The following is a 14,436-nucleotide window of genomic DNA, read 5'->3' on the forward strand; positions in this document are numbered from 1 at the left end:
TTTATTATATACACGAGAGCAACAGTGTCAGGAAATAATCGATTCACTTAACATGCAGTATATTATTAATAGACTTTTTATTTTAGATTAGCTATAGCAATAAATTAAATAATTAGTTTCATAAATAAATATATATAAAAAATTTGAAAAATGCATATTGCTGACTAGAATACAAAATAGATTTAATAACGACTTCGATTAATACTTTCAGTTGATTGAAGATATTTTTTATTACGATTAAATGATAAAATTGAACTTCTGGAACTTTCACATAAACTAGCAGGTGATGAAGAAGGTTTGATATGCTGGGTACAAGGTAATATGATATTCTTAGCAGCAATTAACTTTTTTACATAAACTTCCGCTTCTACGTGACGTATAGTAAACTCGGTTAACCGCTGAAGGCCAAGGAGATTCTGTTCTTCGATTTCGCGTGTTGCAATATCCTTCTGCAATCAAATAATGATTACTCGATTGAGTTAACTGTATTTTCCTTAAATAGAATATAGTAGGCAATTAGTAGAGCTTATGTATATTTACTTCTTGTAAAATTATGATATCATCATTAGCACATTCACAAAGTCGCTGAATGTCCTTGTAAAGTTTCTTGAGCCTCATATCCGCTCTAGATAATCGCCCTTTCTGGTCATTAATTTGCTTCTCTAGGGCAACAACTATTTCGTGTCTTCTATCTTTCTCCTCTTTCATCTGTTCTAAGTCTTCTAATGACAATTTATAATTTTCTTCAGTTATCTATAATAGACAGAAATAGAACATTAGTCAAAATAATTTAAACATCATATATGTAATAATAAACTTATTACCGATAATTCACTTTTACTAGTGTTAAACTGAGATTTTTTTCTTTTTAGTTCATCTAAAGCTTGAAACATTTGATGATCAAGTTGACTTTGTATTATCTGTTTTGAACTGTCGTCTTCCGCTGTTCCTAATGACAATTTATATTTTTCATTGCAGGCATTAACTACCCGCAAGGTATTTTCCATACTCTTAATTTCTTGCTCAGTTTTTCTAATAGCCGCATCTAATTTGTCTCCTCTTTCTTGTAATTCGTATTTATACTGTGCATTCTGTATTTTTAAATATGTCGTTGCTGGTAATGAATCGCCAGTAATATTTGCATTTGAAGTAGCAATTATATTGTCATATCGCGACTGAAGGTGGAGAGTTTGGTAGTGTTTTTCATTGATTAATGCACGTAATTCTGAGCATTCATTTATAGCCAATTTATTTCTTAAATTAAATGCTTCTCGTAACATTTTTAATTCCGCTATTCGTTCCTTCATTGCCTGAATCAAGAATAAATAAAAATTAAATTACTACTTCCTACGTTTTAATAACAGTATACGTATGATTTATTATTATACTTACAGTACAAATCTTCAAGAGACATTGCTCTAAATTATAAACTCTACTACCTGTATTTCTCATCATTTCTTCTGCTTGAGTTATTTTTAATTCTAGAATATTTTTTGCCACTTGTTTTTCTTCGTTTAAACGCACAACTAACTTTAATTGCTTCTCGCCACCTTGCATCATCAATTCAAGATTTTGTTTTTTATCCTTCAACAACTTTACTCTATTATTCTCTGCATCTAAAGTACTCTGAGCTTTTTTTAATTCATTCTGAAATAATTGATAACACAACTTATTATTGAATATTTACTTCGTTTATTAATGTAATTAATAGATTTTTTCTTAAACTTTATTTACCTCTAATTTGATCATATGATTTCGGAGCAATTTCGAAACGTCGTTCCTTTTATCGAGGGCCTCTAGAAGTCCATCAATTTTTTTTCGTTTCCTTTCCAATTCATCTGCATCTTTACCCGCATCCTTTGTACCTTTTCCAAGTCGTATTTTACAATTTTCAATCAATATATCTAGTTTATAGGCTGACTCTTTTCTCTCTTGAAGTCGTTTTTCCTCTTTTACTTGAGACATAGCTAAAAGTTCGATTTTTTTCAGCTCTCCTTGTTCTTGAAGTTCAATCATTCTCCTATCATTCTCTCGATCACTAATTTTACTCATTGTTCGAGCAGATAAGCCTTGGAATCGTTTAATTTCGCTGGATAAAGAAAATTTACGTCTTTTTTCTTTCTATAATTGATAATAAAAATATTACCTCCTGACATTAGACGTTTAATTATTACGAAAATATTAAAAAATACCTCAATCATGGATTCTAATTTTTTTCTTCTGTCCTGAACATTCTCACTCTGATTATTGACTTTATTCAAAGTTGCTTTCATGTCTGCTATTTGTTTGTTCCAATCATCTATTTTTTTCGTTTCATTCGTAATATTTCTCTTCATTGCTTTTATTTCAACTTGCAAATTTTGTATCTTGTAGCTATTATCAGTTAAAATTCTTTTTTGTGTTTTGTATTCCAAATTACCCTCATCAATATCTTTTGCAACTTGATTACGTTTTTCTTTGGCTAATACAAGAGCTTTTTCCAGATTCTTTATTGCATATTCAAGCTCTTTATTGCAACTTATTTGATTATTCATAAAACTATCTGATTCATCAAGAATTTTTAATTTTTCTGCTCCAGCAGTTTTTAAAGTTTCAATTTCCTTGATTATCTTCTGAATATCATCATCTCTTTCTCGTAAAATTAAAACACTTTGTGTCCAACGTTCTATCAATTGCTTACGAGTATTTAAAGCTTCTGTATAAAATTTAGCAGTTCTATCTAATACTACTTCTTTTTCACAAATATTATCTATTACCTTAATGACAGCTTGCTTATGAATTTTTAATTCTTCGGTCAACTTCTCTCGTTTAAGATCTAACTCTTTAAACTTTTTCATATCCAATCTGACATATTTTCTTATTAATTGCTGATGTTCTTCATCACGATTTAAAATCTTTTTACATTCAAGGATTTCATGTTTATTGAATGATACAATTCTTTTTAAACATTCTAAATTTTCTTGCAATTTTTTAATTTCTTTGGTCATTGATCCAATTCGCTCTTGAGTATCTTTTTTCTCTTTTTCAAGAGAACGAAGCTCCTTTTCAATAGCTGATTCATCGTGTTGGGACAATTTTTCGAAATGATTTTCTGCTTCATATTGAGCTACACAAGCTGTCAAAAGCTTTTGATTATAATTATAAAGAACTTTAATATCTTTTAGAAATAATTCAATGGCATGAACTCGTGAATTTGTTTTGTCTAATGTTTGAGTCAATTCTTTTTTCTCTTGTAGTTTTTTTTCAATCTGTACATAAAAAATTTAATATGAATAAAGTGCTTGAGTGCTAATTTCGAACGAGTGTATTTTAAAATTGAAATTTATTAAATAATTACTATAAAAATCTATTTATTACCTCTTGTTCAAGTTGTTTATTCTCTTCATTAGCTACGGGAATTCGAAAACCTGAATCCCATCCTAAATCTTTTAAAATATCTTTCAAGGATCCCTTCATTTTAATTAATTAAATGAATTTAAAAACAGAAATTCATTCTCGCATAAATAATAATTGCATCAATGATTCATACGATTACGAAACAAGTTCAATGAGTGACAGCAAACAAACTCTAACCTATATAAGTTGAAATGACAATAGTAAAATAATAACAAACAAATATAACAATATTAATGAATATTTTTATTAATTATGAAATAAACATCATTGATTTAATTATTAGTAATTAAAGTACCTTAAAAAATATTACTGTCAGTATGAAAACAATGTTTTTTATACAAAATTTTAAATTGGAGTAAATTTACTCCAAATTTTTTTTTTATTTTGAACAGGTTGTACGACTGCAGCGCTCAAACTACAGTTGCTTCAGTTTTCAAAATGGCGATATGTTAGGGAGATAGTGCTGTAAAAATGTCAAGAAAATGTTAAATAATTATTTTGTTATAAATAAATAAGCTGATATCGTTGAACAATGGAGGCAGGGACAAGTGGTAGTACTCGAGCTACCAGATTTATGATGGAAGGAGTAGGTGCGAGAGTAATACGTGGACCTGAGTGGAAATGGGGCAAACAGGTTAGAGTTTCATATAAACTTTCATTATATTTCTCCAAACATATTTTATTTTCTAAATTTATCACATTGTTGTTAAATAAAAATTTATATTGAAGGTTATAATAATAACTTATTTACCATTTTAAATATAGGATGGAGGAGAAGGTCACGTTGGTACAGTTAGAAATTTTGAATCTCCTGAAGAAGTTGTTGTTGTATGGGATAATGGAACTGCTGCCAATTATCGATGTTCAGGAGCATTTGATCTGAGAATTCTTGATTCCGCCACGACTGGTGTTAAGCACGATGGTACCATGTGCGATACATGCCGACAACAACCAATATTTGGCATCAGGTGGAAATGTGCTGAATGTGGCAATTATGATTTGTGCTCCATTTGCTATCATGGTGATAAACATCATTTGAGACATAGATTTTATCGAATTACAACGCCTGGTAGTGAACGAGTACTTTTAGAGCCAAGAAGAAAAAGTAAAAAGGTAATGATAATTTTTTATTTATTGAAGCATTTAAAAACAAAATAAAATATTGTAATTAAGTGATAAAGCATTAATTTTTATTATTTTATCTCATGAAGATAACAAAGTAATATATTGTAAATTTATTTAAAAATCACTTGGTAAAGGAATGAAAGAAATTGTGTTAATGCATAATTTATAATTTATTTATGATATTAATATTTAATTACATAAAAAAACAGATAGCTATTCGAGGAATTTTCCCTGGAGCAAGAGTAGTTCGAGGTGTTGACTGGCAGTGGGAAGACCAAGATGGTGGCAATGGACGACGAGGAAAAGTTAATGAAATTCAAGATTGGTCTGCTGCGAGTCCAAGATCTGCTGCATATGTTATATGGGATAATGGAGCCAAGAATTTATACAGAGTCGGCTTTGAGGGGATGGTTTGTACCTGAAACTAACAAAGCAATTAATTTTTAAAGGTATTAAAAATGAATAATCTTTATTCTTAGGCTGATCTTAAAGTTGTTAATGATGCAAAAGGACAAACCGTGTATCGGGATCATTTACCATTACTTGGAGAGCAAGGTCCTGGTCGAACAGGTCCTCATGGATTACAAATAGGAGATCAAGTTAATGTGGACTTAGAATTGGAGATTGTCCAATCACTTCAACATGGTCATGGAAGCTGGACCGATGGAATGTTTGAGTGCCTTGGTACAACTGGAACAGTTGTAAGCATTGATGAAGATCATGATATTGTCGTATCTTATCCTAGTGGAAATCGATGGACATTTAATCCCGCTGTGCTTTCTAAAGTTCAAACTCCAGCGCCAGCTGGAAACTGTTCAACTACCGATAGTCAAGCATTTGCAGTGGGTGATTTAGTCCAAATCTGTAATGACTTGGAAAAGATTAAGTTATTGCAACGCGGACATGGTGAATGGGCAGAGGCAATGGCACCGGTTGGTTATTTTTCAAATGTATTTTCACTTTGAAAACATTGGAATATTACATAATACTTTTATTCATTTTTCACTATGATAGACGTTGGGTAAAATTGGTCGGGTGCAGCAAATATATCACGATGGCGATCTAAAAGTAGAAGTATGCAGTACTTCGTGGACATACAATCCTCAGGCTGTTGTTAAAGTAGCAAGTAGTGATGGAAGTGTGCCAGGAAATAATAGCGGGGGTTAGTGAGATAACTACAGAATATTTTTATCAGACTTAAAAAAAATTTCCAAATTAACATAATACCTTTTTAGAACGGTTATCTGCTCTGCTGAAAAAGTTATTTGAGACTCACGTATCAGGGGACGTTAATGAGGAGCTTGTTAAATCTGCTGCCAACGGAGATGCTGTAAAATGTGAAGAATGTTTAAAACGCCTCGATGCTGACGTAAATGGAGTATTTGCTGGTCATACAGCACTTCAAGCAGCAAGTCATAACGGTCATCTAGATGTTATAAAAATTCTTCTACGTTATAAAGCTGACGTTGAAATTGAGGTATGTATTACTATAGCTACCATAAATTTTATACTCTTATAAAACTCAAAAACAACTTTCTGTACTATCTATTAATTTATTTTTCTCTCTTAATTTTTTATAGGACAAAGATGGAGACAGAGCCGTTCATCATGCTGCATTTGGTGATGAGCCAGGGGTTATGGCTCTTGTTGCGGGTGCTGGAGCTGACTTGAATGCTAGAAATAAAAGACGTCAAACTGCGCTTCATATTGCGGTTAATAAAGGACACGCAGGTGTTGTTCGTACGTTATTAGAATTGGGTTGTCATCCAAGTCTTCAAGTGAGTATTTACTCATTACAACATTAATTACAGAAACCACTTGACATATTTATTTTAAAATTAATTAAATAAGATTATTCATTAAAAATTTCAAAGCACATGAATTTTTGATTGTTTTATTTTACTCGTCAGGATGCTGAGGGAGACACTCCACTCCACGATGCGATCTCTAAGAAAAGAGACGACATGTTGACGCTGTTGTTAGACCATGCGGCAGACATTACTAGGACAAACAATACCGGTTTTAATGCTTTGCATCATGCTGCTCTACGCGGAAATCCAAGGTAAGTCTGAATACTCTATTCTGTTGTTGACTACTGCATTCAATTGCTTTTGTCAATAGACAATTGCATTTATACAATAAGGAACACGTTGTATTACTCGTATAATTACTATTTAATAATCGACATTAAACCAAATAGAATTTTTATCATCTAAAGAAAGAATGAAAAAAACTTCTTTTTAAAAAAGTTAATTGAAATTTTTACTTTACAAGAGATAGTAGTCTTTCATTGAATAAAAACAATTGGTTTAATGCCAAGCAAAAACAAAAATATCTTTCCAATTGTTGGAATCCAGGAAGTGTACTGCAATCGTGAGAAAATGGGCAAAAGAGAATTGCCTCAGTAGAAATAGTGCGGTGAGGAAACTAGGGAGAGCTTTCGGCATTGGTATATACTAGACTCACCATCTTCTCGCACACCAACTCGTCCAGTAATGGCTGAGGTTGGATGGGTTGCTGCAAGTCTGTGCTTGAACAGGGATTTACGAAATTTATCACTCGAACTCTGGGTAAAGGATTAGCAGACATTCCTTCTACTCGTACGTTTTAAACGTTTATCCACGTTTTATTCGTAAATAAAACTTGTCTAGTCAAGAGGAATGTTTGTTTAGCAACACTTTTTTTGGTATTTAAATAGTCTAGTTATAGAAAAAAACAGCAAGTACTAGATATATTTAGTTCTTTGTTACAAGTTACTGTACCATTTCTACAATCATTTCTTCTTCTTCTTCTTCTTCCTCCTCTCATTTTCTTCTCCTTGACCTTCTATAATAGATGTTCATGTTCTTCTTCTACTGCTCCTAATTCTTGTCAATGTTTCTATCAAAGTAATAGATTTAGAGTAAGACGATTGTAGTTGGTGGCATTAAGGATTCTAGGAGTTTAATCAAGCTTGGTAAAGCTTGCAAGGGAGTAGACCAAAGATGACGTAGGATTTTGGTCCGGGTTTCGGACCAAGCTTGCATTGTTCACGGCGATTAATTCATTGCCGCTTACCGCAACTCACCGCAAACCACTGCCTTCATCTACCTCTCACGTGCCAGTGCTCTTCTTCTTCCATCCTCTTTTCTTCTCTATTTCTCTTCTCACTAATTCTCTTATTCTCCAACACGTATCAAATTACCCTCTAATTAATTTACCAATTCAATTAATACTTTTTCATTGAAATTCTTTTAATCTTCATTACACGGAATAATTATATTGGTGTTACTCACACGGATATGTAGTAATAGACGAAGAGTGAGAGAGAAATGAAAACGATTTTGATAATACGTTTAACTAGACTGTAGATATATATGTAAATCTATGCAGATTGTTTGCTGACAAAAATCTCACGTATATTCCCTCTAGCAGTGACTCGAGTCTCTACTGGGCGTTTACTCGTGGTTCGTATAGTGGTTCAAGTAACTTTGGCATATAAATGTATGGAAAAGTACAAGAGAGAACAAGAGATGTTGTAGAGGTATCGTTAGAGAACCCTAGGGATGAATTAGGTCGTTAATGCTACCTCTTTGATATGCGAATTATAGAGCTATAATTTCCAGACAGCTAAGTTACTATATTATTCCCTTGAAAGTATATTCCGAATATGTCATGAGACATTTTATAATAATATAAATCTTCATTTCCGTTGCTAAGAAAAAGCATAAGAAGTTGAAGAAAACAAATATTTCATTGAACCAATTCGATGTCATTTCCACTTGTATTTGATGCTAAATCTTGAGAGTTAGTTCTACTCGGATGCAATTTACTTCTGAGGAAACTCCATCAATCAGCCGCTACGTACAGACGGTTTAAAAGCAGTCACTTGGGTGTCGTTGACGTGGGTGTTGGTGCTAGATGCTGATAAAGACAACTTCTCACACCTATGTCATCTGTCATGTAATTATATTATTTTTATTTCCTGCTAAAAGGCCAAATAATTTCCGTCGTCGAGTAAGAAGGACCATCAGTCAACTAGAAGGATTGAAAAAAAATATAGAATCTCATTCTTCTTTTTTCTATTGAGTGATACTTGTTTCTTTTGTTAGTTTTAATTCATTTCTTTTATCTTTTTCATTAGTGTAGGTAAGATTTTCAACTTTATTTTTTTTTACACCATTTTTTTCATTTGTATTCAGTTAATTTCTGTTACAATACAAAAAATTGGATATCGTATTTGAATTGAAATCAACAAAAAAAAGTATATTGATATAATTTTCTTTGCATAATGCATAACTATTTGACATAATTGTAATAGTCACGAAAGAAAAATTTCCAGTTAATTCAAAATAAAATGCTTCCAAAATGTAACTTAATATAAATTTCATATGAAATTGCTTTGAGGTAAATATATTATAGTAACTGCATACAATCAATATTATAACAAAAAAATTGTTTAATTTATAGCAAAATATATAGTTTGGGAATATCAATTTATACATCTGTGATAAAACAACAGAAAACGATCTAATATTAATAACTTCTTGGAGATTTTTTTTTTAAATTTCTACTTGACTTACCTCTTGTTACATTTTTAATGTGAAAGTCACGATGAAATATCTTATCTTTTCAATATTTTATTATAACTTTTATGACAAGTTATTCCGATAGTATTTTCTGAGTATATTATGAGTTATTGAATTGAAAGTGAAAAGTCAAATAATTTCATTTAGAATCGTAGTATAAAATCAAATTATTTCATTAGAATATCAACTGTCACGAAAGAATAGTTTTGAATATGATTCGACTGTAATTTTGCATAATTTTATCAAAAAGTTTAAATGACATTTTTATAAGAAAATAAATGAATAAAGGTTCTACTAATATTTTCTAAAGAATAATTAATAATAAAAATATCGAGCTATTTTCTCAATTAATTTTTTTCCTCCTAAATATATATACACAGAAAGAGAGTAAGATATTGGATGGAAATGATATCATTTATCAAACAATATTTGACCTCAGTAAAGTTCAAGATGATTTTTTATTTTTTTTATACCACATCATAAGGTTTTATTTACATGAGAATTTTTTAACTTATAATTAAATTTACATAAAATTAAATTCGTGCGTGGTTTTAATTAAAAATTTGACATTGTTTTTAAATATATAATTTGAATAATATTTACACACTCTTTTAATGTACATATTCTTACGTTACTAATTAAACTAGTATACAGTAGAGAAAGCCCTTTTTAACTTATCTCATATTTCTTGTTTATTTGAATAAAAACTACCTAGGAATATATAACAAAAGTTAAGTCAACAGTGTACTTCTTCTTCATAATGAAAACAGCTAGAGAATAATTAGAACTGTGACAATGTAGTTTAATAATTACAGTTATTAAATAAAATTTGGAGTTAAATCAAAATACAATGGTTAAAAAATGAGTTTTAAATGCTGTAATTTCTGGTAAAATAATTTTCATGTGGTACATAATTATAACCTTATTATAAAGAGTCAATATTTAAAAGACAACATGTGAATTTTTTTACTCTTTTATTATACACTTTTTTATTGGAATTATTATTCTTTCTTGTTATTTTTTATTTATTCTGGTTGATTCTTGTTTTTTTTTTATTCACTCTGAATGAAGTGCTTCTGTATGTATGAAGTTGTTTATAGAGAGTGAAAAAGATTGGATTATCAGATAAAAATAATTGGAATAATTGTGTGTATGGGATGTAAAAAAGTGAGGTGTTAATTTGAGATAAAATGACTTATGTATGCACATCTAGAACGATACACGAATTCCAATATAACAAAGCTGGCAGACGGGAAATGGAGTTAGAGGAAGTGAACGTCGGTGAAACCACAAAATGTGAGATGGGCGTTGGGAATACTAGACAGTTGGGACCATTTTATGCATACCAAATACATATCAGCCTATTCTGATGCATTGCATACACGGACAATTGATTTATAACCCAAACTGTCCTCTTTTCTCTCTCATAAATATAAATTTCTCACAAAAGTTATCTCTGATAAGTAGATCACGTTTTTCTAGCCTTAAAATTGGATTTTTCAACCTCCTCTTCATCTCTTTTACCATTCTCTTGTGCTATACAAAACTTTACATTAATCCAAAAAATATCATCATGAATGAATGAATGAATATAATATGAGAGTAACGTGAAAAAAATCAAAGACATTTCTTTTCTTCCTTTTCCAAGCTATTTGCCAAAAGCTCAATAAAATTTCGCGCATCTGCGGCGCCTTCACATATCATCCAAGTTCGCTTGCTATTTACCCCTCTCGACTCCTTTCCACCCCTAGGGGTTTCCAGCACCGTTACTTTCGCTCCCTTCTCTGCTATTATCAACATACCAATGTATATTTCTATATGTGTATATACATATAATCAAAAGTTATCAAGTTGTACGAGTATGAGTAAGGTATGCCTCTGTTATGTAGCACAACTTTGGTATAGCTACAGTTAAGTAGTGACGATGTCGTTTAGGTCGGACGCTCCCATGCACATTTGAGTAGTTGTGCCTACATGGCTTGGGCTAGTATGTACTAGGGATTGTTTTTACGACCCAGTTGCTAAGATTTATAGAGACATTTTACAAATTTTCTCTTTACTCCAAATTCTTTTAATATATCACTTGGAATCGTTTTTCAGTTTCCAATACTTATTCGTGGTCGTAAAACTGTTGAAAATATTTATTTAAGCTGGACTATTGATGTTTAGTTTCTTCCTAAAAGTCTGTTTACTCGAACTCTTGTCTTCAGATATGTCTGTTTACTAGTGCCTTTCATTCTTTTACTTTTACTATTGATACTTTTTCTACAAACTCAGGCGTCTCGTTACTGACGTCCGATTCTATTTACCACGTCTTGCTACTGTGAGGCCTTTTCTCCTTACACAGTCTGTTCACAGAATGTCGTTCTCTACTTGAGTCTTACTATTTAAGTTTTTTCTACTAGAGACTGTGTTTATTACACTTTTTATACTTGTGCACGTTGTTTGAGTAGTTTTACGATAGTAGATTAATTTTTCAAGATTTGTTGTATTGTTCATTAGATTCAAATTTTATTTTTTCTTCATTAACAATAATAATTATAACAATAATTATACTAATGACTATCTTCATTATTATTATTGTTAGTAAAGAAATAGTATTTTTTTAAATAGATTTTATGCCTTTTTGTTGAATATAAATTATATAGAAACTTCAAAGAAGAAATGATTTTATTTTTTTTCATTTCAATTAAAATAACATTAAGCGTTCATTTCTTTTAACAAAGTATCTTATTATATAAAGTTAACATTTTTTTTCTTCTTTTCAAATTGGAAGAATTGTTTTCTCTTAAAAGACTTTGTTATTAATAGAAACTACTAGATAAATATTTCTAAAAGATATTTATAGGATAAAGTTTTATTTAGAAGAGAAAATTTTATTAAAATTTTTATTAAAAAATGGAAAAAAAGAATAGAAATAACAATTTTTTTAGATATTACAGGTTACCAGAATTAATAAAATTCTTTTATTACTTTACAAACATTATTTTATAATTTAATCGATATTTATTCAGCTTTCGATTATGAAATTCTATTATTCATTATTAGCTAAAGTATCTTCTCAAGCTTTATTACTCCTGCAGTAAAGCTCTGAAGAGCTTTTTAATATATTTTTCACTCAAGATCTCAATATACTTAACAAAGTGACTATTTAATCATATAACAATTTATTAAAAATTATCTTCTATCAATAAATTGTAATCTCATAGACTCAATATAGCACAATACGAGATACAATTATTTGTCTGATGTGTAACAGTGAGATGTAATGAAGAATATATGTATATTGGTTTCTCCATTGTTGATTATGAATACCACGAGTAGTGGTGAAAATGATCACATTGAGTGAGAGAATCTCATGCAATGCCTTGGGGACGTAACAGTAGCCGATGGTGTGTAAACTAACGAGAATCCCTCAACCAGACTCTCTGTCTCTCTTTCTATCTATATCTCTATACGTTGAATCTCCAGGGATCCAATAACACTGTTTTATAACAGCAATAAGAATTATCACCTCATGATAACTGTTTCTACTCCATAACTCAGATTAATCATTATCTCTAGGAATAACAGCACAAAGGACTTTCAATATCAGGATTCTGAGGTTTCTTTTTATTTTGATATAATCCTGGACAAAATCATCACTTTTCCTTTATATCAGGCGGTGAAAAAGATGAAGAGGACAGATAAAGGTGATTTTAAAGCGATACAAAGGAAGATTGAGATGGGAATAAACGTCAAAGTGATTATAGTAGATGTTTATTGGCGATTTATGATGTAATAGATTTTGGCGAATTTTCCCCAAGAAGATTATTCTTGCACAAGGAGAAGTGTGTGCTGCTGTAGATTCTAGTGTCTATGCTCTAGGATATATAGAAGCGGACACAAACAGAGAGAGAGAGAGAGAGAGAGAAAGGGAGAGAGAGGAGACAAGAAGAGAAGGGAGCACTGGTGCGGGCTAGCGCGAAGCTGGGGCTTGGTGGAGAGGGTGTCGGATACGGTTTTCAAGGGGAAAGAGAGAGGGGGTGAGAGTGGTTGGTGCATTATTGATCCCAGTGTGTGCGGACTGGGCAAAAAGAGGACCCTGGCAAGAGCAAACGAGAAAAAGAGAGAGAGAAAGAAGGAGAGAAGGAACTAGTGGGAGTTGGGTGAGTTTTCTAATGGATCTAGAGAGAGCATACCTACACCATCTTAAATAAAACGATTTGGGCGGAGCTCAAGACCTCAAACTGACGATCGGCTCGCGGGCGTGCCTAATAGTACCAAGCTGTTAGAAAAGTTATTTATTTATGTTTCAGGTGTGTGCTTATCAAGATTATCTTCAGTATTATTATTATATAGAGTCTATATTGATTTCATTCATGACGAGGAAATCTTTTTATATACACCTCAGGAATTTTTCTTCATATTTTTTTCCTTTATATTCCTTTGCCTTTCGTTTTTTCTCCCCTTTTTTTATATCAATATTTTTTTATTGTTGATATTGTGCCATTCAGCGTTTATTATTATGATTCCGTTGCAGACTAGAAAGAATGTGAATAAAAAATTCCAAAAAACAAACCGTCCAATGACCTTTGTACACTTGATAACTATTTACTGGAATAAAAATGAAAAAAAATACAAAATCGGTTTTTTTTATTTTTAATATTAATGGAATTTCAATAATTTTGGTATGATAATATTTTACATTGTGGTGTAGTATATCAACGAATGTTTGAGTCTTTGATAAATTTTGAAGTCTCGTTTGGAATAATAATAAAAGTGTGTATGTCTGATGGATAAAACACAATAATGATGATAATAATAATAATGAAATTGATTAACATAATTTATTTTTTTTTGTTTGATTTTTTTTTTTTTAGTATGAAAAAGAAAGGTATTATTATCATTCCCGGACTTAACATTTCAGCATTCCCATCCAGCAGAGCTCTTCACAATTTGAACTTGTAGACGATTTGCAATGCAAAGACGTCTTTCTCAAGGACTACTAACCAAATGCTAGGGATGCTCGTTTTTCCCATTTTATACGACTACTCTTTTTCTACTTCTACTTCACCTTCTTCTTCTTCTTCTTCTTTATCCTACCATTTTTTCCCCTTATTTTATCACATAATTTTTCTTTTTTTTTCTTCCCTTTACCTACCTCTAACTTTAATCTACACGACCATTTATTATTCTTGTATTCTTCAACCGTAACAATTATGAAAGAAAAAAAATCCAAGTAATAACTTACTTCTCTTGTGCAAGTAAAATCGACTTAGTCTTATGTACATCTAAAGTCTAAAGTGTAGAAAAAAAGAGAGAAATGGGTAAGGAAAATAATGACGCTTTGAAATATTATAGAAGT

At 31.0% G+C, this 14,436-nt stretch overlaps 2 protein-coding genes across 4 annotated transcripts in view; one reads left to right on the top strand and one right to left on the bottom strand.

Annotated features, from left to right (window-relative positions):
• mib1 (mind bomb 1) overlaps positions 1-14,436 on the top strand; it is a 45,851-nt gene that overhangs the window by 204 nt on the left and 31,211 nt on the right. For 2 of the 3 annotated variants that reach the window (XM_035091742.1, XM_035091761.1), the window contains exons 2-10: positions 212-316; positions 3,789-4,030; positions 4,162-4,509; positions 4,731-4,931; positions 5,001-5,453; positions 5,536-5,683; positions 5,757-5,998; positions 6,102-6,299; positions 6,432-6,583. In XM_035091742.1, the coding sequence (XP_034947633.1) occupies positions 3,929-4,030; positions 4,162-4,509; positions 4,731-4,931; positions 5,001-5,453; positions 5,536-5,683; positions 5,757-5,998; positions 6,102-6,299; positions 6,432-6,583 (1,844 nt within the window). In that variant the 5' untranslated portion in view covers positions 212-316; positions 3,789-3,928. The remainder of the gene's footprint in view (positions 1-211; positions 317-3,788; positions 4,031-4,161; positions 4,510-4,730; positions 4,932-5,000; positions 5,454-5,535; positions 5,684-5,756; positions 5,999-6,101; positions 6,300-6,431; positions 6,584-14,436) is intronic. The other variant, XM_035091751.1, reaches the window with a different exon arrangement.
• Positions 61-3,752, bottom strand: LOC118072152 (coiled-coil domain-containing protein 39-like). The gene is made up of 8 exons (XM_035091806.1): positions 3,692-3,752; positions 3,358-3,573; positions 2,193-3,248; positions 1,735-2,121; positions 1,393-1,647; positions 825-1,310; positions 541-753; positions 61-449 (listed from the first exon to the last, which is right to left on the bottom strand). The coding sequence occupies exons 2-8, from the start codon at positions 3,454-3,456 to the stop codon at positions 183-185; spliced, it is 2,763 nt and encodes a 920-aa protein (XP_034947697.1). The 5' UTR covers positions 3,457-3,573; positions 3,692-3,752; the 3' UTR covers positions 61-182.

This window comes from Chelonus insularis, unplaced genomic scaffold (assembly GCF_013357705.1).
Source record: "Chelonus insularis isolate UGA/USDA-ARS -01 unplaced genomic scaffold, ASM1335770v1 contig_131_pilon, whole genome shotgun sequence".
Taxonomy (NCBI): Eukaryota; Metazoa; Arthropoda; class Insecta; order Hymenoptera; family Braconidae; genus Chelonus; species Chelonus insularis.